The following is a 26,440-nucleotide window of genomic DNA, read 5'->3' as shown; positions in this document are numbered from 1 at the left end:
ACAGCGACGCGGATACCGTGCAGATCAAATATCAGCGTGGCGTCGGGACAATTCGTGGAAACGAAAAAGCCTCGTGTCGTGGCTGTGAGCGTCAGGAATGTGCTGAGCTGGTGGCGGTCCGACTTTCCGCTGATCTCGCAACTTCATTGCAAGAAAGGAAAGCCGTGTTCTGCAGCACGGGCAGCAGGACGTTTCTAAATGCGAGGGTCAGCGGGGGCTGGTATTGTGGGCTCTGTCAGCAGCTGGAATTTTATACCGTTAAAAAAAAGATCTGCAAACCCGTCATGCCAGTAACTGGTTCCACTTTCCTCCCATTAAGGCGCTGCGGTGAGATTCGCTATACCTCCACGCGAGGATGATTAGGCTGTGCAAGAGTATTTAACGCATTCAGTCACTCAGGATCTGCGCTGAATCACACTCGGAACGGTTTAAATTCAGCAGGGATTTCATTGTTGCAACCATAATCACACTGGAACACAGCTGCTGTTCAGCGGGCCTTCGTCTCAAATCTCTCTTCCTGCAATATTATTATTATTATTATTATTTGTTTATTTAGCAGACGCATTTATCCAAGTCGGCTTACAGAGACTAGGGTGCGTGAACTATGCATCAGCTGCAGAGTCACTTACAACTACGTCTCACCCGAAAGACGGAGCACAAGGAGGTTAAGTGACTTGCTCAGGGTCACACAATGAGTCAGTGGTGAGGTGGGATTTGAACCGGGGACCTCCTGGTTACAAGCCCTTTTCTTTAACCACTGGACTATAACAGTTTCCTGTGCGCACCACTTAGGCCCCATTTTTCGTGATTTGGAGGAAATTAATTGCTTGTAAATCGAGGATTGAATTTCCTCGTACCGGGACAAATTGAACTAACGCAACAGGTTGTCGCTTATCCATTCATCCACCTCCGCACACTCGCAGAGAGATTAACAGCGTCAAGCGCCTTCTCTCTCTCTCTCGGCTTCACTAAAATAATAGAGATCACTCGTATTGTATTCTGCATCTTTTTACAATCTAAGAGAGACCACAGGCTCCCCCTTGTGGCTTTGGGAGGGACTTTAGCATTCACAAAAGACAGGAAAGACCAGCCCTGCTCTTCTGCTCCTGTTCCATTTTCAGTGTAGTGAATAAATAAATACATTTAACAAAAACAAACAAACAAACAAACAAAAACACCACACACACAGAACCACAAGACGACCAGATTACCAAGCATCCCTTTTATTAAAATTGATCAGTATTCATTAAATTAGCAACAATAAAACAGAGTGTTGACTGGAGAGTAAAGACTGACCCTTCTCCACCCCCAGCCCCACACACCCCAATAATCAAACACTCCTCTGCCTGTGTACCTTCAGGCACCTCATGACTGTGTGCCTGGACTGCGTTGGATTCCAGTGCCACTGCCTCGCTATCAGAGCTCCTGGTCAAGGTGGGACCAAACTGCCAGCACAAGAAAAATCCTGAAACCGTCTCTGCATAAAACCCAGCAGAGCCGGGCTTTCAGAACCCAGGGGACCCGACAGACAGACCCACAGACCCATTCTGTTCAGAAAAAGGGTGCAAAAAATAGTGTATAAACCCAAAGAGGTCGTTTTAAAAAAGGAAACAGCTGATTGCTATAAAACTAAACTCTGAAGCCGCCTTGTGTGTATCAGTAGCTGAGCCCTGGAGACAGAGAGAAGGAGAGAGGGGTGTGGAGACGGAACAATCTGTTCAGTGTTCATGACTAAAATCAGGGAGGAGGAGGAGGAAGGCGACAGAGAGAGGAAGGTGACACTGAAGTAAGGCTCAATTCGGCAGGTGGTTGTGTCAATGGCTGTTTATATGTCTGCTGTGTTGGGTTTGTCGTCGTTCTGAAAGAGAATTGAAACAAAATCAGCTTTATAAAAAAAAAAAAAAAAAGCAAGAGACCATTTTGTACAGCTGCCCTGACCTACAAAGAGTTTGACAGAGTGAGGTGCAAGTCTACGCGATCACCATTTCCTTCCCACGGTCCTGGATGTACATCCACCTTAAACCCTTTCTTGCAGGTGGTTTAAGTCTCAATTTCAAGTCTCAATTTTCATGCTGAGCATGTGAGCCAACGCTGGATTGCAGTTTTGGTTGCAAGACACGCTTTTTCCTGCTAGATTGGAGAGCATCCTTCTTGTCCACTCAACACTAGTCCACTCTTTCCCCTTTCTAGTCCTGTCCCTGACCCCTTGCACCACTCTCTTCTTGTCCTCCCTTGTTTCCCTCCCTTTCATCTTACCCGCTCGTACCCCCCTCTCTCTCGTCTCCTACCCTCTTGTACCCTCTCTCGTCTCCTACCCTCTCGTACCCCTCTCTCGTCTCCTACCCTCTCGTACCCCTCTCTCGTCTCCTACCCTCTCGTACCCCCCTCTCTCTCGTCTCCTACCCTCTCGTACCCCCCTCTCTCTCGTCTCCTACCCTCTCGTACCCCCCTCTCTCTCGTCTCCTACCCTCTCGTACCCCCCTCTCTCTCGTCTCCTACCCTCTCGTACCCCACTCTCTCTCGTCTCCTACCCTCTCGTACCCCCTCTCTCACCCCCTCGTGCCCCTTGCTGAGCTGCTGCTTGACACTCTGCAGGAGCTGCTGCAGCTCCATCACTGTCTGGTTGAGCCCGGCTGCCATCATCATCTTGCGGTCCGTCTCCTCCTATATCAGAGAGAGAGAGGGAGAGGGAGAGGGAAAGGGAGATCTGAGCATCACTCATCCTCGAATCATCAGACTCCAACACGTTAACCCTGGAGAGAGCTCCAATAGCCCTCCCGAGCCCACTCTTTAGATAAGTAAAACCCCACGTATGGCTGGTTTCACAGCCCCAGATTAGCACTAACCTTGGACTACCTAATTTTACTTTAGGTAAGGTAGTCTGGGATTGATACTAATCATCAGGGTGTGTTTTTAAAACAGATCTTTTTAATAATAAATGTTTGAGACACCATTCCCAACACACACGTAAGGCAGTAGCTCTCAGAATGAGACTAGACAGACCCCCCAGTCTGACGCTCTGTATCTGGGATTGCAGCAGCAGAGTGGTGTGAGCGAGAGCGTGCCGGGGTGCCTGTCTGTCTGACGCTCTGTATCTGGGATTGCAGCAGCAGAGTGGTGTGAGCGAGAGCGTGCCGGGGTGCCTGTCTGTCTGACGCTCTGTATCTGGGATTGCAGCAGCAGAGTGGTGTGAGCGAGAGCGTGCCGGGGTGCCTGTCTGTCTGACGCTCTGTATCTGGGATTGCAGCAGCAGAGTGGTGTGAGCGAGAGCGTGCCGGGGTGCCTGTCTGTCTGACGCTCTGTATCTGGGATTGCAGCAGCAGAGTGGTGTGAGCGAGAGCGTGCCGGGGTGCCTGTCTGTCTGACGCTCTGTATCTGGGATTGCAGCAGCAGAGTGGTGTGAGCGAGAGCGTGCCGGGGTGCCTGTCTGTCTGACGCTCTGTATCTGGGATTGCAGCAGCAGAGTGGTGTGAGCGAGAGCGTGCCGGGGTGCCTGTCTGTCTGACGCTCTGTATCTGGGATTGCAGCAGCAGAGTGGTGTGAGCGAGAGCGTGCCGGGGTGCCTGTCTGTCTGACGCTCTGTATCTGGGATTGCAGCAGCAGAGTGGTGTGAGCGAGAGCGTGCCGGGGTGCCTGTCTGTCTGACGCTCTGTATCTGGGATTGCAGCAGCAGAGTGGTGTGAGCGAGAGCGTGCCGGGGTGCCTGTCTGTCTGACGCTCTGTATCTGGGATTGCAGCAGCAGAGTGGTGTGAGCGAGAGCGTGCCGGGGTGCGCTGGGCACTTACCCTCTCCGTGGCGAGGGTGCTGTTCTCAATCAGGCTCGCCTGGCCCGTCTCTTTGAGGATCTCTGCCTGGATCAGGTCCAGACCCTGCTGTGCCTGTGATAAGGGAGCCCAGTGTTCATATACATGTGCATTTATTAATACGAACCCGATCTAACACAGGGATGCAAATACGACTCCCATTGCATAGCAGTTTGATCCCCTCCTGGTTTTACTGTGCGTTTAAGACTACTCCCCTGAGCTTGTTCCCACTGTGGTTGTATTAACACCTGGGATGAATGAAACTACCATGCAATAGGAGTCTTACTTCCACCCCTGGAACAGATTCTATACAAGGGGTGTTAGTTTCCAATTCAGTTTAAACTAAAACAGGTTTAGACGTTTACATTAACATATTGAGAATGTTTGTTACATCATAAAAAGCCCTCTGTCACTTTTTTTTGTATATGGTGACTGTTTATAGCCTTTAAATTGTATATGGCACGGACACACATTGAATGAAAAAAATTGGCTTACACAGTACGCTTCCTGTTATGCAAACATTTAACACTTGTTTAAAATTCTGAACTATTAAAGCAGCCCTCGTGTTCAGTAAGGCTCCAGGGCAAGCGGGATGAAACAAAAAAACAAGTCCTTGTGTTCTCTCCAGGTTTGAAGGGGTGGGGCAGGGGTGGGGTTAGGGTCCAGGTTTGAAGGGGTGGGGTTAGGGTCCACGTTTGAAGAAGGGGTGGGGTAGGGTAGGGTCCAGGTTTGAAGGGGTAGGGTAGGGGTGGGGTTAGGGTCCACGTTTGAAGGGGTGGGGTAGGGGTTGGTGGGGTTAGGGTCCACGTTTGAAGGGGTGGGGTAGGGGTTGGTGGGGTTAGAGTCCACGTTTGAAGGGGTGGGGTAGGGGTTGGTGGGGTTAGGGTCCAGGTTTGAAGAAGGTGCTCACCTTGTGCAGATCACCTGCCACTTTGTGCCGCTCCCTCTCCTCCGCTTCCAGCTTGGAAAGCGTCTCTTTCAGCTGGGTTTTCAACTGAAACAAACAGACGAGAAGTCACGGCAATTAACATACTACAGCAACCACTGGGAGGGATATGAAAGAGCACAGGGAATAAACACAGGAACCACAGAGCAGGAAGACAAAGTGTAGCCGGGTTAGTAGCGAGGGTGAACAAAGGGATGGAAACAAGACTCCTACTGCACAGCATTTTCACCCATTCCAGGTTTTACTAGCAGCTTTATGCGCCACAGTGTGTACAGGTAACAAGCTCAGTTGTGTCTTGTTAAACTCATAGTAAAACCAGGAATGGATCAACCTGCTATGCAATGGGAATCACTGAGAATACTTGACTCGACCCACAACCAAAAACTGGGGATTAAAGGGGTAAAAGCCAGCGCCCCCAAATTAACACCCAGTTTGGACTGTGAAGCAGCACACACCTCAGCACAGCATTAGCAGGCTGCAATGAATCCCCCAGGACCCCAGAAACGAAGCCGTCTCTCTGCTGCTGCACCACGAGATCCATTTCTCAAAGGCTGGAGTAAATGAAGCGCTGAGCAGCACGGAGGCTCTCTACGCTGCCCGAGGGCAATCGTGTGAGAAATTCAGCCTGGGGCTTCATTCCAATTCAACACAGATTTAGGACTGAAGACTAAAAGGGAAGGCAAGTGACCTTTTTTATTCTTGTAATTAAAAGTGTTTGTGCAACAGCTTCCCACTGCTGCAAACCCTGGGCTTTTCTTTCAGGATCGGGCAGTGACTGTGCACTGCGGATCTGAAAGGCTGTGAAAACCTTGGAATGTGAGCGTGTTCAGCTTGATCACAGAAAGAGGCTGATTCAATAAAGCTGAACAGCAAGGGATAGGAATGCAGTGCAAATTACAGCTTCAAATGCCATTGCAGTTTGTTTTTTTCTTTTCTTTATGGCGTTTGCAAATCACCCAGAGTGGTTCTTATTGCAAAAACTATGGTTTTAAATATATTTTATGAATACAATGCAATTGATTCAACTAACTACAGTAACGGTAATAACAATAGACATGGGCTTGATTAATAGAGTGTGGCTGTGCGGAGGTACACAATATTAGTAATAATGGACACCTGTACATAAGGCTGCAATTCCTTTAAGAGTTTTTGGTGACTTGTACAAATCACAAGCTACCTCAAATATCAACAGTTTGAAATCGGTTTTCGCATGTTGGAGATGTTTTGTGTTTAACTAGAGGCTGCAGAGCTCAGTCTTATTACCTTAAAGGGGTCACACCTGCAGACAGGGCTGTACACACCTGCAGTTCAAGCAGACAGGAACGCAGCATTACACCGAGCTCCAGTAACAGAGCAGGGAAGCGTGAGCTGCAAGCTGCACAGCTGTTCTACTGAGGGCAGAGGGGTGGAGCCAGCGTATCAGAGTGCAGGATTTAAACCTGCTGTCTTACAAATACAGCACGTGACTAATGAATCCACTGTCCAATCTACCTAGAAGCTAATACACAAGGATAAAACAGTCTAATGCTAACGTTTTTCTGTCTGGGATGCAAGCTTTAGCGCAGGTGGACCTGGTTGGTTAGGAAGAATAATCGCTATTGAGATACTGATCCCAACATGTGTGTCGTGACTGGAAAGCAGTGCTGATGGATCTATGAAATCAGTATCACTTTGCAGGCAGACAGCGTTATTAAAAAAAGGGAAAGTAAATTCAATGCGGCTGTTAGTTCTGGTGTGAGTACTTTGTCAGGGCTGGCCATATCAGGTACCCAGAGTGTGCTAAAATCAGGACATCAATCTGTGCCATATTATTTTTTCCCCTTTATTTGCACAGCCTACCCAGCATACTACAGACTGGACGTGAGCACAACGTGCACGGCAAAGCAACGCAGACCGAAACTCAATATTTAAGACCGGGCTGGAACTCCCCCAAATGGTACAAGTACTGTCTGGCCAGCCCTGCTGTGACTCTGTGCGCTGCGTTAGTGAGAGTGTAGTGTGGCTCCTCTACCTAGCGCGGGGTCCCCAGGGTGTCTACAGCACAGCAGTCTTACCAAGTTCAGCTCTTCATTCTGTCTGACTGCTTCAGAGTAAGAACCATCAAGTTTGCTCTGCAATTCAGTCAACAGATCTTTCAGCTGAAATAAAGTTTAAAACCTGGGTTTAGATGCCAGCTCAGGGAGGCGCCCGCCTCTGTGCTGCAGTAAGAGAACAGGGGTACGAAAAAAACTTAGTTTGAATGGAATTGTTCAATTAAAAAAACACACACACACAGTTATAAAAGAAACGCTTTTGGTCTTTGCAGTAAAGAAGAAAAAATTCTGTGAGGGCAATTACCAACACACCTAAAACAGACGGGAGCAGCTTGGAAACTCACCTCTCTGACCTCCGAAACATAGGTGGCACTCTCTTGTTCTGCCTTCTCCAACTGAAACTCAAGATGCTGCCTCTCCTGCCTCAGCTGAAAAAAACCAGAAACAGGCCCACATTACAGGGGGACTCGAGACCTGGGAACATCCCCTTCCCCTCAGAAATAAAACCTGCAGCGGCGAGTCTGCTCCACTCACAATCTCCAGCTCCCTGCTGTCTGCACACAGCCTCTCCACCTCCTTCTCCAGCCCCGTCACCTTCAAATGCATCTGAAACAAGAGGTGCAGGTTTCACATGTAAATACCCTAACCAGGATACAGAACCCCAACCCTAAACAGGATTCAGAACCCTAACCAGAATACAGAACCTTAACCAGGATACAGAACCCCAACCCTAACCAGGATACAGAACCCCAACCCTAACCAGGATACAGAACCCTATCCCTAACCAGGATACAGAACCCCAACCCTAACCAGGATACAGAACCCCAACCCTAACCAGGATACAGAACCCCAACCCTAACCAGGATACAGAACCACACTCTGGATACGCATCTTGTTGTAAAAGGGGATCCTGACAAGATAGAAGCAGAACTAAAAAAATCCAAAGCAAGCACATCCAATGAACTGCTCTCACCTGTCTCAGCTCGCTCTGCGACACCTCCAGCTTCACTCTCCAGCGGGACTCCTCCTGCTCCACGCTGCTCTGCAGTCTCTGCAGGATCCCCTCCTGTGGACACGGGACAGCACACAGTCACACACCTGGTTATCTCTTTGCACCCCAAGACCCTGAACAGCACCAGATACGAGGGCGTCCGAACTCTGATGGAGAGTCTCTGCAGCACGATGAGGCAAACTCTCCCCCCACCCCCAAAGACGATATCACTCACTAACCCTCGGGATGAGAGCACAAAGTCCACAACAGCACTGCCTGCGCGGCCCCTAGCGGAGCAACGTGGCGCAACCACGATTCAAATCGGCAAGCTCCCGACTGTGTGGCTAACCCTGCTCTCCACACCGTGGTCACTTCACTAGGTGAGCCACTGAACTCAACAGCAGCAGATCTTAAGACTGCTTTAATTAGTGAACCTGCTGATTAACAAACCCACCGCTGTTTGTACCACCTTGTAGCGTCTGAATCCGTATTTAAACGCTGCCCTTACCGTCTCTGCCAGCACTTTCTTGTACGTCTCGCAGTCCTTCTGCATAATCCTGTGGAGCTCCTCCGATTCCCTCAGCTTCTCCTCCAGCAGCTGGGTAACAACATCATTAATAAGACACACTAAATAAAACCACCACCACCAACACCAGCTCCATGACAAAACGAGAATACTGCTGGACTGCATACCTTTGAGTCTTCAGGTTTTGATGCCAGAGTCTCCTTCGCAGCTGTTTCAAACTCCTGCAGCCACTCCTGATGGTTCTGCAGAAAAAAAAAATAATAATAATAAATAATAATAATAATAATCCAATCAATACTACTTTATTTTTTAACCCTTTTACACATGAGATATTGAAAATAGCTTTAAAAAATAAACTGGTCTGGTCACAAAATTCTTCCACGTTTTTACGTGGGGAAACATGGCATCCTCATACAGGCTATGATGCATTTGCATCTTCCATTTTTCCCCCATTAAAGACCAGAAGAGGGTTTTGTTTCCGTCCCCATATGAGGCTATCATGCATGCAGAACTACGTGGTCTCTGTGTTCATAAGGTTGAGAACAAGTTTGGTTCTGATTTTGTATTTGACATCGCTCTCTTCACAGGCACTGCAGTCCACGTGCGTGAGGGAAGGGAGGTGCCAGTCACCTGTTTGTGTGGCAGGGGCAGGCTGGGGAACAGTCTGTGAAGTGCCTCTCGTGTCTGCATCTCCATCGAGGCCAGCGCCTTCTGACCCTCCTGTGGAAACAGGACAGCCTCTCATCAGGCACACAGAGCACACTGCAAATCACGGGATAATCTACATTGCATATCTTAGAGCATTTCCCAGCACTGGACATCTTGGAGCATTTCCCAGCACTGGAGATTTTAGAGCATTTCCCAGCACTGGCGAGTGCATCGACAACGTATTTCTAGGAGTAATCTTCGGAAAACCACAGATGCATTTGATGCAAACCGGGGTTATTCCCAAGTGCTGTAAAATGTTTTTTTTTTTTTTAAGTTATGGATGAACTTCTTGGGTACCTGTAATACACACAAATGAAACAAGTATAACAGCCTCTACTGAAGAGACCAGTTTTACATGCGCTGCAGCTTCTGAGCAAATCAAGAGATTATTGGAACAAGGTGCAGCCACTCTGCTCAGTAACCCTCTGCTGGCTGTGTTGCATGCATCACTTTCTAAGTAGTGCTGAAGGGTGCAGGAAATCTTCTAAAAATCACAAAAAAAAGCTAAGAGGATTAGATTGTTTTGCAAAGGAATAGGAGGAGATGCGTTTTAATCCAGTGGGAACAGTAAAGTTGGGAGGATAGAGATATATATATATATATATATATATATATATATATATATAAACAAATGCACAAAACAATTATTTGGATAAGCGCTCCACAGATGAGAGTCACCGGTGTCGATCGGGCTGATTTACCATTCCGAGTGAAACAAGAGAAGAAACAGCTGCTGGGGTTTGTGTGGATCGCTGTTCTCCACAGTCATAAGAAAAGCAATCCCAAGCAGCTGTTTCTTCACCTGTTTCGCTTTGAATGGTAAAATCAGCCCGATCAACACCAATGACCCTCAACTATTTATTATATAGAGTATTGATGTACAAACTTCAGATTGTAGGACAAAAAAAATAAACACCTTGGAAGACAAAATCAAACGGACATCACAAAACAAGATGCAGACGCAACAAAGGAGCATGCGGATTGAGGAGGGGGTGAGAGGGGAAGAGTGGAGGGGGAGCAGGAGGAATTACATGGCGTGGTCCGTCTAATGAAACCTAAAGTGAAATCAGGGGCAAGTCACTAACCGCACACACATTTCTGGCTGACATCCCCAAACATTTTAAAAAGAGAGAAAAAAAATCTGCATAGAATCTCTCCTTTTGTTTACAAGAGATTACATGTTTGATGCAACTCTGAACAGGCGCAGCCCCACCCAACCCCCGAGAACGAAGGAATGAGATTGTGAAACAGATTAGCTAGCAAGTGTCATTTTTAAAATGGAAGAGTCTAATTTGTAATGAAACTACAGCTATGCCATTGCTCTGGTCACTTAGCCAGCTACTTTCTCATATTACAGGAGTGTGTGAGTTAATTGCTAAAATGTTTTTCACCTGTCCTCCCCACAGAGGACACATTAAGAGATGCAGAGTGGACTGCAATGCGTGGACCTGAAGGAACACAAACTGCTGCTGCTGCTTCAGACAAACAAAATAATACTGTGTCTGGAAGGTGTTTATAGTCAGAGTGCAGCAGTACCCTTCTTGCAGTGCACTGTATTGCTTTTACATAAAACTTATGAGATTTATCAGGGTTAAAATCAGCAGAGCTACTGCTGACTAGATCCTCAGTCAGGGTTTTATGCTGTGTTAGTTTACAGGATATCAAACAGAAATGAGGATGCAGTGTTTAGTAGGAGGTGCTTTTTTCATTTTTTACTTAAAAGCTGCAGATTTCACTCTAATGTAACACAGAGACTGAATGTGGGGTTCGAACCTTGGCTGTCTTGTTGAGTTTCCCCTGCAGCACAGACTCGGTGGCTGAAAGAGCTTCCATTGCGCTCCAGTTTTTCTCACGAAGCTCCTAGTCAGTTTTAGAGAGATATCAATTCAGTTCAGCCAGAAAAAAAAAAAAAATAAGAAAAACACGCACACAACCCCTCTAGTGCCACACAAACCGATTATTGGGACTGAGCTCTCCACAGAAATCAGGTGAGGGTCACTGGCATGGATCGGGCCAATTCACCATTCCACGTGAAACGAGTGAAGAAACAGCTGCTTGGGATTGAGAGGATTGCTGCTTTAAGGACTCTGTGCAGAACAGCGATCCACACAAGCCTTTTGTTCTGTTTCACGTTGAATGGTAAATGAGCTCAAACCAACACCAATGACCCTCGCCTGATTGTCAGCACCTGATTTCTGTGGAGACCTTAAATCGGAATAATCAGTTTGTGCAGCGCTTACCCGCTCCCTCCCTGATCCCCTCTCAGGACCACAGGAACCCCACTTTTAAAAAAGCCCCTTCTCAGTTTCTAGAGGGGCTACATTCCCACACGGGTCTGTCCCGATACATGTGTCAGCATGACCTCATGTACACTTTTATAAATGAAAGAAATGTTGAAAAAAGCAGCATGCAGGCCTGAAGACGAACAAACTTCCACAATGTACAAGACAAGGGAGCCACATGGGAGAGGGGTGGAGGTGGGGAAAGAGTGTGTGCATTTTCATAAAACCGTATGCTATGTATTATACTTTTAATTATGACGAACAAAACTTAACGTATAAAGTGTAGTAAGGCCACCTCTTACAGCAGCCAACATCAATCACATGTGAAGAGGATAGCTCGCTTGCTACACTTACAATTGTAAGTAACAGGCAGTCTTTTTTTAAACCAGTTGGCACTAAACCTGCCCTGGAACACGCGTCATAAAAACAAGCAGGATGCCCCAGTCTCCATGCTGCTCACTTTGAGCAAGTTTGAGCTCGGACGCTGTCTTTTAAAATCTTCTCAAAAAGCAGTACATGAGAACACTCTTTGATGTATCATATTTTCTGGCTTTTAAAAATAAATAAATAAAATCCACCACACCCTTCCAAATAACACATCTTCTGAAAGTGAACACGTTTTCACTGTAAATCGTTCCAGAAATGAAATCAAGCTGTAATAAAACGCCTGAAGCACAATGTCTCCAATTTCAAAATTAACGTGTTTATGTAAAAAAAAAAGCTGCTTTCGTAATATCATTTAAATGTGTAATATTAACACATGTATTTTAAATCAAATACAAGTACAATCATTTAACAGTTTTAAGTCTTTTAAAAATGAAACCTCCTGGGAAGATCACATAAAAACCAAGTTGCAATTTAACTGTGGACTGCCCTGCGAGAGCTGGTTAGAGCACAGCATCGCCGGTCCAGTGGAAACACAGCACCCTGCATCAGGAATGGAAAGTCGACTCCTATTGCAGAGCAGTTTCACCCAATCCAGGTTTTACTACGAGCTTGATCAACCCCAGTGTACAGGTAACAAGCGCAGGTGTGTTTTATGAAGCCAGGAGTGGATCAAAGCGCTGTGCAATGGGAGTCTTACTCCCACCCTGCTGTAGCCCGGGTCCCGTTCTCCTGGCCTGTGTTTAAACGGCTCGCGAGCAGCACGGTGCTGTCAGGTGCTTCCCCTCTCCATCTCACTCACATTGTTTTTCTTCCTGTGCAGCTCCACTGCCTCCCTCAGCGCCCCCAGCTCACTCTGCAACTCAGCGACCTGCTTCTCCTTCTCCATCAGCCTGGAGGAGCAAGAAGCAGAGAAACAGGGCACTTAAACAACAAGAGCTGGGAGACACAGACCAAGACCAACCCCTTCTCAAGTCTCATTACAGAGCAACACAGGGAGAAGCAGCTGAGCTGCACAACACGGTTATTAAATATTAGATGAAAAAATGAATAAAAGCATACACTGCTGGTGGAGATTTAAACATGGCTTTAAATATAAATAAATAAATAAATAAATAAATAAATAAATAAATAAATAAAGGGGGCATTTGTTTGCTTTTTAAGAAATGTAAAACATTTGACAGTGCATTGAAGTAGTGTAGGTCATGAATACACTAGAACATGATACTCACGAAGATAACAGTTCCTGGCTTGGAGCCGCCATCTGGACCTGATTCTACCAGAGAAATGAAACCAAGATTATAACAGAACCTTAATGATCGCACAGCAGCTTCACCCATTCCAGGTTTTACTACTAACTTGGATTAGCCACATGTGTCTGGTTTCACAGGCTCTTTGATCAGCACTCATCTTGGACTAGCTCATCAGCCAAGGTAATCCAAGATGAGTCCAAACAGAGTCTGTGAAACCAGCCGGAAGGGTAACGAGCCAAGCTGCATCCAAGCTCAAGAAATGATCCTTTAATGCATTGTTTAACAGGCAACCCTACTCTTTCAAAATAAACGGAAAAAGGGGTTTTCTGTGTGGAAAAAACAAAGCAACAAAAAACATACCTGCTGCTCCTGCACCCTCTGCTGTTCCTCCAGCAGCTGCACCCGAAGCGATGAGCTTTCCTCCCTCAGCACCTGAGCAATACGGCAAAGGAGAGGGGAGAAGAGAGGTCATATGTACACAGAGATGGATGGATGGATGGATGGATGGATGGATGTACACACACACATATTGATCACGGTGGACAGGGTGCCTACCTGCAGCTGCTGCTCTCTGTCTGCAGCCTCTCTGCCTCTCTCCTCTGCAGCTCGCTCCAGCGCCTGCACCTGCTCACCCTTTGCCTGCAGCCTGCAAAACAGCCCAAAAAAAATGATTGCATACTTCAAATGAAATACAGCTAGGTAGTCTTGGATTATGATTTATCACACAGTAGTGAAACGTGTAGATCGCAAAGAAAGGCACCTATTCTAGATTCAGAAACGTTACATTCAGCAGTGCAGAAGCAATTTAAAAAACAGCTACCAACTTTATGAACAGAAACTACAAGCACTGCCCTGAACCCTACCAATATCAAGGTAATAAAAGAAGTAATCACTGCAGCCAGTAGCTGTGCCACATTGCACTGCAGCTCGACAGTCTGATAATACTGTGTGTGGGGGCGTCGCAAACCTACATGCAATGGGAAAGGGGGACTGCAGCACAGAAAGTACTCTGGTTATTATGGTCCAGTGGGCTTGAACACTCAAGCCCCTGCTGTACACTGGCTCCAGTCAGTAGCAGTGTGTACTCACAGTATCTGGAGTTCCTGAAACTGGCTTCTTGTGGAAACCTGCAAACACAAACAGGTGTGTTATATTGGAGAAGAGCGCTCTCAGGGGTAAAACAAACGCAAGCAATGGATCCGTAGACCAGGATTAGCCCAACAGCCTTCTCTTTACCTGCTCAGCTTCACGATGTCTGGCTGCCTCCACCTCCTCCTTCAGAGACTCACTCTGCAGCTCCAGAGCCTTCAGACAGAAAGACATGCGTTGGAGAGGAATTCGCAATGACAGACAGACAAGGCAAAGGAAAGTAACGGCAAGCTGGCCGTGTATTAAACACTGACAGGTATAGTGTATGGCAACATCGTGACAATACAATAATATAACACAAGTGACTGACCATGGAAACAGGGGGGGCGGGGGGAGGCTGGGAGACAGTTCTGAGCAAGGAAGGAAAAGCAGGGAGGTGTTGAGGCAAAAGAAGCATAGCACTGCAGGGTTCTCCCCTAGACTCCATGCAAGGAAAGAGTGCTCCACCTGCTGTTTCATTCCAGTCCTGCCGTGGCCACGGACCTAAAGACTATAGTGAACACACACACACACACACCTTCCATTACTGCCACACAGTGCTGGTATGAAGCTGTTAGAATCAAGAAGTGAAAGTACAACACTTCCTTTTCCTGGAGTCAGGGGAGTGGTAGGCCTAGGACTGCTGCAGAGCTCTGTTGTGTTCAGCAAGTCGGATTTGTTCATCTGTCCCCGTGGTAACTGTACTTAATGGATTTTCATTTTTTGGGGGGGTTAACGATTGTCACGATTCTTCAGTACACTGGAGGGAACCACTGCACCCCCCATGTGCAAATAAACTGCATTACAGCCACTATACAAATAGATATCGTAATATAAAATGCCCTAGTCTGGTTTTTGGGGGTTAAATAGTACTTGCAAAAAACAGCGAAGAAACCAATGAACAAATCTGGACAAAATCAACACTGCCTGTTGGCAACTTCCGTGCCCGAGCAGAGCAGAGCAGAGCAGCGAAGCACGTTCAGGCTGAGCTGCAGCAGCATCTGGATGCAGGACTGGAGGGGGAGCCCCTGTCTGGGACCCTGTCACTGGGGTTCAGTACCTGGATCATCTTCTCTTTGCCTGATACTTTCTCCAGCTCTGCCTGCAGCATATCCTCCAAGAACTTCAATCTCCCATCCTTTTCTAAAATCCTAATTGGGAGAGAGAAATAAAAAAATACCCAAATCAGCCAGTTCACTGGCATGTGTGCGTGCAGAAGGGGCTCACGCTGCTGTGGATCTTTAGAGATACATGAGACAAGATAATAACAGACTGCCAGCAGTGCTATCATCATCCTTCTAGTGGCCTGCCTGTAATACAGTGGGTATACACACAACCTGTGCAGGAGTGAGTGAGCGAGAGATTACATGCGGCTGTGCACACGCAGAGGACTTGCAAGGTAAATAAGCAACGAGGTCTCAGGGATGGAAATGAGACTCCCTCGGAATATCAGTTTGATTCATTCCTGGTTTTACTGCGAGTTTAATAAGACACACCTGAGATTGTGGATAATCAAGCTTGTATTGAAATCTGGAATGGATCAAACAATACAATAGTTATAGAATAGGAGTCTTATTTCCATCCCTGGAGTCCTGCTTGCTGTATAACTTACTGGGTACACACGCACACAGACACACACACACATAGGACCTTGTAAAAAGTATGGAAGAAAAAAAAAGATTGAAAAAACACTTACTCTCTCTGTAGTTCTTCTACAGTTGCCTCTGAAGAAGTCTAGAAAAATAAAGAAGATTAGAAAAGGCCTGAAGGCACTTTGCTTTGTAACCCTCTATAGCGAGAATGAAGAGGAGGAGGGAGTTACCTGTTCTGCGTTTTGGAGCTGCAAACAGTGCACTTCCTGTCTCAGAGCTTCGTTCTCCACCCTTAGGGCCTGGGTGAGAAGGAGCAGAGGGAGGGGTTCATGTTACAGAAGCCTGTGTTGCAATACTGAGGCAGACCCGGGGGTGTGATTACAGGTTTTAATTAAAGCCTGTGGCTGCTTTTTGTACCTGTAAACTGTGTTATTAAATATGAAAATCACACAGAATGACAGCAAAACTAAGATAAAAACAAAACTAAAACTAAAACAGTTGATTCCTTAAGGCAGCATTCACTATAAAAAGTGAAAAATTAAAATACAGATTTTTCTGTACATTTAAAGTTTGGGTCTATGAACAAAACTTTGACTAAGAAGCTAGCATTTCTGAAAACTGTTCCAACCGGGGTTGGGAGAAGTTCATAGCTTCCAGTTTCCAAGCGTCCCACTCCAGATTCTAGTCTACAGCACTCCCTATCTGAAGGCAGTGTCAGTACCTTCAGCTGGTCCTCTTTATTGGCTACCTCGATGAGTCCAGCTTCCAGAAGACTCTCCACGGTTACAATCTTCTCCTCCTTTTCCTGTGCACTGCAAAAAAAAAAACAAAAAAACAGCTGCTGTGAGGGGTGAAAGAAACCGTTTTCACTGCGACTACAGCATGTGGGGATCCAATGCTAAAGCACCGTGCTTCATCTACAGCGATGGGAATAAGACTCATTCTGCACAGCAGTTTCACCCACTCCAGTTTTGTTTTGTGAATGCATGCGAGCATCCCCCTCACCACCACCCTACATGTGAACTTTAACTGGAATGAAGACTCAAATGAAAGACCTGCTCAACTACCCAAACAGGCCTTCCAGCATTAGAGGCTTCACAGCCATCACACAAAATCAAAAATTCAGAATAATGAAACGTGCTTTTATTTAAACCAGCACACACCGACACAATTAATGCATGTTTTTTTTAGGTGTGTTTACATGCACTTCAATTGGTTGGTTTGATGGGGAGTGTGCAGGATTAGAGAAGCCCTCAATCAGAAGACATGCAGTCCTGCCATGATGAACTTTGGTAACACCACTAGACAAAACCTTTCAACCAGATGCCCTTGTATTCAATGTCTGCAGGATAAGATCATGCCTAATAGACTGCAAAATAAGGGCGTTGGGGTGCTCTTGCTATTGCACTGCATGGTATCAGCTGCACAGTAAACAGACACAAGGACAATGGTTACCTTTTGTGCATCTGCTCCAAGATGAGCTGTGAGGCTGCCTGCTGGAATGAATACAGGAAACAGATCGTCAGTCAAGTGAGAGTGGAAATAGCAAACCGGCAATATTAAGAATATGTAAAATGCATTAACCAACGAATGCATGAATGAATCTGACCTGTTCAGAGTTCTGAGCCTGCAGTTTCTGAACCTCAGCCTTTAGTGTCATGCTCTCGCTGTGCAGCGCCTGGAAACACACAGCTATAATGAGACCCCGAATGAAAAGGGGAAATAGGAGTGGCACAGCCTGCAAACTGATCCGAGCTTTAATACAATGAACACATTTCATCAGTGAAGTTGTGAACCAGCAAATGATGCTGTAATTATACATCCCCATAAAAGATCAGAGTGAGAGAGAGACAGAGTCAGAGAGAGAGAGAGAGAGAGACACAGACAGAGAGCTCTCCTGTGAGCTATTCTCTGCCCTGAATGGGTGTGTCACGCAGACTGATTTCTGCTTCAAGAGGCACTCTCAGTATGTTTCTTCCCCACGTCTCTCAATGTGTCGCTGTACCAGAGTCAGACAAAGGGGCTGTACCTGCAGTTGTGCCTCGCGGCTGGCCCAGCTACTCCTCTCCACTTTCAGACATTCCTCCAGCGCATTCCTCTGAGCCTCCTTCTCTGCCAGCCTGGTGGGAACAAGAGCACAGCATTAGTCTTCAGCACCGCAGTGCACTGTCCTACCAGCAGAGAGCAGTTACCCACAATCTGCTGCAGTGCCACACTGTGCAATGCACTGTCCTACCAGCAGAGAGCAGTTACCCACAATCTGCTGCAGTGTCACACTGTGCAGTGCACTGTCCTACCAGCAGAGAGCAGTTACCCACAATCTGCTGCAGTGTCACACTGTGCAATGCACCGTGCTTTACTGCAACCCAGGGCTGTCTGAACCCGAATCATACCCCCTACATCATATTCGCTGCATACTTTTCTTTCCTTCTCAAAACTGATTTGTGGGGCTCACTAATCTACTTCTATTTGTTCTGCTTCTTGTAAGGTTTAACCCCAGCACCCAGACGCTCCGTCTTCCTATAAAGAGCATGTTGAATTCCTTAACTGATGGCATCCTGCAATAGGCATCTAGCCTACTATTCATCCATTCAATATATTTTATCCTTCTATGTACAATTATCCAATGTCATCTTTTATTTTCTTAAATTACAAAAACATGTAGGACACTTCATTTACAAAGTTTTTTTTTTTTTTTTTTTTATAACCAGTCCCTACAGGTTCTCTCTCATTTTTTAATAGTCAGGGGGTGTAATAGACTAATGTCAGGACACGGTACATATTGCGACATGCATGATATGACAGGATATGTTTCATGATACATGTGACAGTGCAGACTGGCTACTTGTATGGTGCATTAGAAGATCAAATGATCACTTATCGCATGACTATTTTGGAGGGTACCAATTATAAAAAACACACTTATTCTTCATTCAAGAACCACTAACTGAGCTACGTTGTGCTTTTGTTCTTGTATCCCAATGCATACTGTACCTCTATAACGATACATCATGTAAAGAGAGGATCACGATTCAGCGATACGCAGTGAATGGTTACACCCCCAACTAAAGGGCTTATTAAGAGAACCTGAAACCCACCTTTTCTGGAGCTCCTCCACTAGCGATGCCGTCGAAGTCTGAAAGAAACAGAGAAGCAGCTCAACACAGAGCAACGAGACTCCTTGCACACTGGGATGATCCCTTGTATGTATATTCCAGCTCTGCACCTTTCAGGTTTGGGCTTTTGGAGACGGACATCTAACCCCACCTCCCACCAGAGGAGATGCATTGTGGGTGTGATTACAGGGAACGGAGTTGGGCGAGCAGCAAGTACAGATAACATGACCACGCTGGGTCATGATGGGGATATGCAGACGTCTGAACACAGTAAATCACCTTCCACACTACAGAACAGGTTTTTATTTCTTTAATTCAACACATCTGATTATTACTGTGACACAAACAGAGTCGCATTCCCCAGGTTTAGTGTGACGTGGTGACAGAGCAGCCTCATACTGGAACAATAAAACAAAACAGGAGTTCAATCTCCCTATGGTCACGCAAACAAACAATCAAATCACTTAAACTGTAATTACAACAAAAAAAACACGTCAAAGGAACATGGAAATATTTCATTTTAATTTGCCTAACCCTTCTTAAGTATGAGGAAATTGCAGGTAACTTTCACTTGGCTCTGTAAACACACAGCTCGTATAAAGTCTGGTTTTCTGCCAGCAGTCTATCCCTCGCGTCCAGCTGCAGACACACTCAAGTCTAAACTGCTCCAGTGACTCTGAGATGAGCTCAGCCATGCAAGCTGCACGGTCATGTCTTTCACCACATTCCCACAGCCAGCCCGAATCTGGAAAGCTCAAGACCTTGTCTTGTGCCAATAAGGAATGCTGTTGATTTCATCTGCAGTCTACAATCCTTAACCTGTCACAGAACTCTAATACCACCTTTGTGTTACACATTTAAAATCTATACAGCCGACCCAGATACTGCTGTAATCGATGCATCGGATATTTCTTTGCATCAGACACACTAAGGTTCACTTCAGGGTTAAATTGTTTTAATAAACCACCCGTGGGCTGCTGCTCTGACCGCCCGTGGGTTGGAGATCAGACCGTTACACGATATTCTCTAAACACATTCATGTTCTTTTAAATGGAAAATATGTAAATATGTCATTACAACTTGCACGGTCTGGAAGAGATCACGATCCCACAACGTAAACAACAAAACCACCTGTGAAACGGTAGGTGTAAATGTCTGCCATGGCTGTACCTGAGAGGCCATCTGTGCCTGCAGTGTTTCAATATGATCAGTCAAAGATGTGTTCTTATTCAACAGGTCCTGAAGAGAAAAAAATAAATAAATAAAAAGTGAAACGCTGGAAGAACTACTACATGTTAAAGTACATCTAAAAATGCCGAAGTCAAACTGATAAGCTGAATGATGATCTAAAAGAGAGCAATTCGTCTTATCGTACTACATTTTAAAATCAAACAAAGGCCCTGTCAACTTCAAACAGCTTGGGAGGGTCTGGTCTGTGGCAAGCTCTCAAACAGCCTGGGAGGGTCTGGTCTCTAGCGAGCTCTCAAACAGCCTGGGAGGGTCTGGTCTCTAGCGAGCTCTCAAACAGCCTGGGAGGGTCTGGTCTGTGGCGAGCTCTCATACCTGCACCGTGTCATCGACCCGGCTGTGCTGGGAAGCCTCCAGGAGCTGCATCATCTTCTGCTCCACCTGCTCCTTGGACACCATGGTGTCGGTCAGGCTGCTGTGCAGGGTCTGGACCTCCTTGTTCTTGCTGCCCAGCTCAGACTCCACCGCAAGCAGCTTGTTCTGCAGCTCTGCAAGGGAACCCGAGCAAGTTTATTCCACACTGCAGCCCCAGCCTCCCCAGACAGGGTGTTATACAGCCTGCAGTGACTATAGCCTCCTACCAGGACAGCCTGGGCTACAGTACACCCCCTCCCATTTGATAAAGAATAATAATAATAATAATAATAATAATAATAATAATAATAATAATAATAATAATAATAATAATAATAATAATAATAATAATACCGCATCACTATAGAAGTAGTAATAATATACAATTAGAGTTTTCAGAGTTGTCAGGAATTGTTATTACAGGGTTTTGGGATGTACAGTAACAGGGACTGAAATAAGACTCTTATTGCAGAGCAGTTTCACCCATTTACTACGAGCTTGATTAGCCACAGTGTATAGGTAGCAAGCCCAGGTGTGTCTTATTAAACTCATAGTAAAACAGGGAATGGATCAAACTGCTATGCAATGGGAGTCTTATTTCCATCCCTGAATGCATAACACATTCAAGTCGTTCGACTGTGCGCCAACGGTGACCCAAGGGAGACTGTTAGCCAGAGCTGAATTATTCTCAACTCTAGTCGATCACGTCGCAAGGTAGTCTCCCTGTGGTCACAAGACCAGATTTCACACACATCTCTGAGCACCCCTTGCTTGTTTGGAGCCATGTCGCAGGTGTAATACATATTTAAAAGCACCCTGATTGGAGGCCTGCAGTTTCTCGTGTTCAGCCGTCACACTGCGCAGGAATCCCTGGAGATCTTCCCACCTTCGCTCTGCCTGCTGAAGCTGACCCTGCCAGGGAGAGGGGAACGATTGGTTCAATCAGGGTACCATGACATTCTTCCATCTTAGTCACAGAACCCATACAAAAAACAAAGTCCTGCCCCCAGCACCTGTTTCCCCGTCACACAGTCAGACTCAGCACTCCATTACTTTGTTTGCACATCGTCAAGCTGCAGCCAGTAACACAATCTGAAAAGCAGCCTTGCTGCAGCCTCTAACACATTCCCATCATAGTGAAGGCCGGTTCATAGTTCAGTTTTGCAACCACCAGGAGACGGTCGTGAGATGTGACCGGCTAGCTGGAGTTGAGAAAAATTCAACCAGTTTCCCTTGAACCGACAGACAGTCACTATAGACTAGAAAAACCGCCCTAAGCCATGGTCGTACATTTGAAGCATGAACCAGCTTTTACTCTTAATCCTTCCAATTATAATCCACATATACTCCCCCTCCCGTTGCGTCTGTAGGTGACCTCCACGTTCTTCCTCTGAGCTTGAACCCCTCTGCAGCCCCTAACACCGCTCTCTGCTCTCCACCCCTCCTGTACCTCGAGCTGGCTGACAGTCTGTTTGTAGGTGACCTCCACGTTCTTCCTCAGCGCGTCTTCCTGCTGCAGCTTGCTGCTCTTCTCAGCCAGCTCCGCCATTACTCTCCCGTAATCCGAGCGCAGCTTGTTGAGCTCCGAGGACTGCCTGAAAACACGAGGATGTCAGTGTAGTGAAAGCCATGTTGGGTATGACCTCACCGATCCCTCTCCCTCCTCTATTGTACCAGTCATGACACACATAGCCTAGATACACACAAAACTCATGCACGTCTCTACGGCTGCCTCCACCAAGGAAGCCAACAAATTTTCTCTCTGTAATCTAGTCTCTTATTACTGCAGAGGGAGAATGGACTCACTTGCTCTCCATCTGGTTGGTGGCGGAACTCACTGCGTCCCTCAGGATCCCGTTCTCCTGCTGCAACCGTGCAATCTGACCCTCCAGCTGCTGAAACTGAGCACAGAAAAACGTGAGACACCCCGAGCAGAGTGGGGGTCACAGCCAATGCGTGCATTCATGGAATTGAAGAATCCTTACCCAAACTGAACCTCGTACCTTGATCTGCACAGCCTGGTTCTCCTGGTAGTTGCCCTGGGCTTTGCCCTGCAGGACACTCAGCTCCTTTTCCATGGCTCCTAGCTGCTCCCTTAACAGGGACTCTGCCAAGCTCCCTTTCTGCTTCTCAACCAGCAGCTCCTGCGAACGATAAAGAAACCGTTAAGGGAAAAAAGCCCCAGATTAAAAACCCTCCCACAGCCAACACTTCCACCTCTATGGGAACTAGAGAGGCACACAGGTGAAGCTGGAAGGTACCCGATGTGTGCAGAGGTTTACAGCTCCCTGCAGGCTCACAAACCATGGCTGACAATGGGTCAGAGTGAATACCATGAAGAGTGCAGTTTCCCCGTCATCTTCAACTAGGATCACAAGTTACATACAAAATATTGTAAACGTCAATCAACTCAACCCCTATGGCATTCAATGGCATTCCTGGACTCCCCAGCCTGAGCCCCACCCAGCCACTCCAAACCCTGGCATTCTGCTTAACAGAGTGGAGACGGATCAGAAACAACAGGCAGGAGGAATACCAGGCATTACATTCCCTCACCCAAGTCATCATAGAGATTAGAGAGAGATCCAGGAGTCTCCCTGAACCTGATCATGGCAGCTTAGAGCAATCAACAGACACCCCATTACACATTAATAATAATAATAATTCTAATAATAATAATAATAATAATAATAATAATAATAATAATAATAATAATAATAATAATAAATTCTAATAATAATAATAATAATAATAAAACCTGCTAGACCTGCATTTCAGGTTAAACTCACTGCAGCACAGGGGGCATTACCAGGCTGAAACAGCAAGCCGCACTGCAATAGCTACAATATGCAGTGCCTTGCACTGGAATGAATATAAAAGGAGGGTGGTACTGTATTGAGGTTAAGAGTTAGGGTTTACTGGAAAGTGAAATGCTGGTACTGTATTGAGGCTAGGGGTCAGGGTGTACTAGTGTATTAGAGGCTGGAATTGTATTAAGATAATTAGGGGGGTAGTGCTGGCGTTTCCAGGGTTGTAAGGTACCTGGGAGAGCTGCTTGACCTTCTCCTTGGCGATGGAGGCCTCCTCTTTGATGGTACAGAGGAGTCGCTCTCGTTCCTGGAGCTGCTGCATAGTGGTGTCTGCCTTTCCGCTCTGCTGCAAGAACACAGGCAAGGGCAGGGTTTCAATAGGAGAGATGCTTAATCGTGAAAAGAATCCACATTTGTAGCCATTCATGTTTCAATCTCAACTGCTAGAGGTTCTCGCAGCGTCTTGCATCCTTCTGTATCACACCGATGACAATAACTAGTCTCCTGTATGACCAAAATCACAGGACAGCAGCCACCGAAGGGATGGAAATAAGGCTCCCATTGTTTAGCAGTTTGATCCGTTCCTGGTTTTACTATAATGAGACACGCCTGAGCTTGCTAACCTAGCTTCTTCTCCCCCCCAAGTTTGTGTAACTCACTCTCTGCCAGCACCACTAACCCTCAAGTTTTTGTAACTCACTCTCTGCCAGCTGTCCAGCACGGCCGGGTTCCTCTCTATCAGCACGGCAGCCACGTTGACAGTCTCCTCCCGAGTCAGGCTCTTCAAGATCGACAGGTATTCTTTGAACTTCACCTCCGAGTTTTCTGGAAACACAAAACAAGTCAAACACGTCACCGGGGGGGCTTGGCTCAGCACCCTGGGAGCGTTATTAAAAAAAAAATATCTGAGCTTGAAACTCGTCATGTTTATAATTCCTGCAAGACAACTGCGATATTCAAAAATAACCCTGGTGGACCGCTGGACCTTCCTCACCTTTGTCAGTCTCGTTCTTGAGCTTCTTTGCGTTGGTTTTCGTGGCTGTGTCCACGCTCTTCTTCTCTGGGACGGCCGTGGCAGGGTCGTTGTCCATCGGTGGGATGTAAACCGGGGCCTGGGTCAGCGGTTCATGCCCCAGACCTGCGAGAAACACGACACACACACACAGACTGTCAGCTCAGGGCTCGGCACGGGTTCCACTTCACAGGTTTAGTGACCGCAGTGGCTTTCAGGAAAGTGCTACCCTGTGCAACAAGCTCTTCTGAATACAGCACGCTGTCCAACACAGAAAAATAAGGGACTGGTTTTTATCACCTTTGAGTAATATAAACAACATTTTTTTGTCTGATGCAGTGAAGTTATGAATGCTGCACTTACTGAACACAATTCCCTGCACTATTTCTAATCAGAGTAGGGTGGAATAATATTGTACTTTGTACTTTAGCTTTGAGAGTTTAGCTCAGTGCAGCGCGTGGTTCTGTTCAGAGAGTACCTGGCTCGGGTTTCTGTTTGAGAGTTTAGCTCAGTGCAGCGCGTGGTTCTGTTCAGAGAGTACCTGGCTCGGGTTTCTGTTTGAGAGTTTAGCTCAGTGCAGCGCGTGGTTCTGTTCAGAGAGTACCTGGCTCGGGTTTCTGTTTGAGAGTTTAGCTCAGTTGAGCGCGTGGTTCTGTTCAGAGAGTACCTGGCTCGGGTTTCTGTTTGAGAGTTTAGCTCAGTTGAGCGCGTGGTTCTGTTCAGAGAGTACCTGGCTCGGGTTTCTGTTTGAGAGTTTAGCTCAGTGCAGCGCGTGGTTCTGTTCAGAGAGTACCTGGCTCGGGTTTCTGTTTGAGAGTTTAGCTCAGTGCAGTGCGTGGTTCTGTTCAGAGAGTACCTGGCTCGGGTTTCTGTTTGAGAGTTTAGCTCAGTGCAGCGCGTGGTTCTGTTCAGAGAGTACCTGGCTCGGGTTTCTGTTTGAGAGTTTAGCTCAGTGCAGCGCGTGGTTCTGTTCAGAGAGTACCTGGCTCGGGTTTCTGTTTCTTTGGTGCCGACTTCTTCCTGGCAGCGGAGCTCTCCAGCAGTTTGGCATCAAGAGACAGAAGCGGGACCTCCTTCCTAGTGGGCACACAGACCGACTCCGGTTTGGTTTCTGTAAGGAAATCATCTGCAACACAGATACAGAGAGACAGAGAGCACTTTAACCAAGCTACCCAACTCAATTAATAGACTTCAATAACAGGTTTGTTCATCAGGTAAATGAAAATATTTTTGCATTTGTTTAAATTTCTATAGCTATTCCTATTACTAGTCCAGCGATATACAAATCAGAGGTTTGCCCCGCTCTTAAATTAGATAGGTTACTGCAAAAGTCCTATATTTAACAAAATGAGTGAATTTGTTCTTACTGCTCTGCACTGCCTTACCTCCTTCGATCTTCTGTTTCTTCTGCATGGATTTCTTCTTCCCTGAGGCAGCGTCGGAGGGCGGGGTGGGTTGCTTGCTCAAAGGGATTGTCTCCTTCTTGGGCGCCGGTTTCGACCCGTTCACCTCCCTGGCAGACTCATCCTGGCCCGCCCTGGACTGCTGCTGCTGCTGCTGCTGCTGCTGCTTCCTGTCCCGCCTCTTCCTGTCGCGGAGCCCCGCGGGTGCTTCGTTGCTGGCAGGGGCGATAACGATGGAGCTGGCCTGGTCCTCTTCCTCTGGCACGCCGTCATTCAAATCGAAGTCCCGGTGCTCCGAGTCAGACTCCTGCCCGTTGGCCACATCGCCCAGCACGCCCCCCCCGCTCTCCTTCTTCTTGCTTTTCTTTTTCTCGTTCTTCTTGCGGCTCTCGGGGCGCACCGGTTGAGGCTTGTGGTCGCGTTTCTGCCGCGCCAGCACCTCGTCGTAGGAGGTCTCCTTCATGAAGAGCCAGAAGAAGAGGAACATGATCACGATGACCAGGGAGGGGGCCAGGATGAGCAGGTACTGAGAATCATACAGCTCCATCATGATCTGGGCAGGGGACAGAAGCCAAAGAGAGGTCAGCTATACAGGTCCACCCGGAACCTCACAGAGACACAGGACGGGACAGTCGCAAGAAATACGTCAAATATTCATTTTTTGAGAAATGCAAATGTTAAGCTCAAGAGGTTTAGATGTTCAAAGTGGATGTGTACTAAATACGTGTGGATCGATTTGAAAAAGACCCCCTTGTTGAACTGCTCTTCAGGTCACATATACTAATGCCCCTCTAGGTCTGGGTGTGTGGAAGACTACAGATTCCTATAGGACCCAGGCACATTTGTGCAA

The 26,440-nt window shown here is 46.8% G+C and overlaps 1 protein-coding gene across 1 annotated transcript; it reads right to left on the bottom strand.

The window, feature by feature from the left end:
- Positions 1-1,207: 1,207 nt before the first annotated feature.
- On the bottom strand, positions 1,208-24,740 carry LOC117421959 (kinectin-like). Its single transcript, XM_058990552.1, has 36 exons — positions 24,666-24,740; positions 24,170-24,313; positions 23,876-24,000; positions 23,408-23,521; positions 22,351-22,509; positions 22,172-22,266; positions 21,816-21,960; positions 21,181-21,277; positions 20,327-20,499; positions 19,934-20,002; positions 18,746-18,783; positions 17,677-17,767; positions 17,257-17,325; positions 17,103-17,143; positions 16,369-16,459; positions 15,878-15,946; positions 15,752-15,789; positions 15,116-15,206; positions 14,164-14,232; positions 14,017-14,054; positions 13,483-13,573; positions 13,288-13,359; positions 12,907-12,950; positions 12,477-12,567; positions 10,782-10,868; positions 8,931-9,020; positions 8,468-8,542; positions 8,283-8,372; positions 7,757-7,849; positions 7,318-7,389; positions 7,128-7,211; positions 6,805-6,888; positions 4,715-4,798; positions 3,787-3,879; positions 2,554-2,664; positions 1,208-1,858 (listed from the first exon to the last, which is right to left on the bottom strand). The coding sequence occupies exons 2-36, from the start codon at positions 24,264-24,266 to the stop codon at positions 1,826-1,828; spliced, it is 3,003 nt and encodes a 1,000-aa protein (XP_058846535.1). The 5' UTR covers positions 24,267-24,313; positions 24,666-24,740; the 3' UTR covers positions 1,208-1,825.
- Between the last annotated feature and the right edge of the window lie 1,700 nt (positions 24,741-26,440).

The sequence above is a fragment of the Acipenser ruthenus genome, chromosome 18 (genome assembly GCF_902713425.1).
Source record: "Acipenser ruthenus chromosome 18, fAciRut3.2 maternal haplotype, whole genome shotgun sequence".
In the NCBI taxonomy this organism is placed as follows: Eukaryota; Metazoa; Chordata; class Actinopteri; order Acipenseriformes; family Acipenseridae; genus Acipenser; species Acipenser ruthenus.
The sequence above is the reverse complement of the archived record's forward strand: the minus strand, read 5'-3'. Positions and strand labels throughout refer to the sequence as shown.

What these genes read in the sequence shown, in the direction of transcription:
- LOC117421959 (XM_058990552.1), bottom strand. Translation starts at nt 24,266, where the DNA reads ATGGACAACGACCCTGCCACGGCCGTCCCAGAGAAGAAGAGCGTGGAC. An exon ending in AGGTCAAGCAGCTCTCCCAG is followed by an intron (nt 22,510 to 23,407) that starts GTACCTTACAAC and finishes TATCGTTCGCAG; the next exon opens with GAGCTGCTGGTTGAGAAGCA. An exon ending in AGGCTCAGAACTCTGAACAG is followed by an intron (nt 17,144 to 17,256) that starts GTCAGATTCATT and finishes TATTCATTCCAG; the next exon opens with CAGGCAGCCTCACAGCTCAT.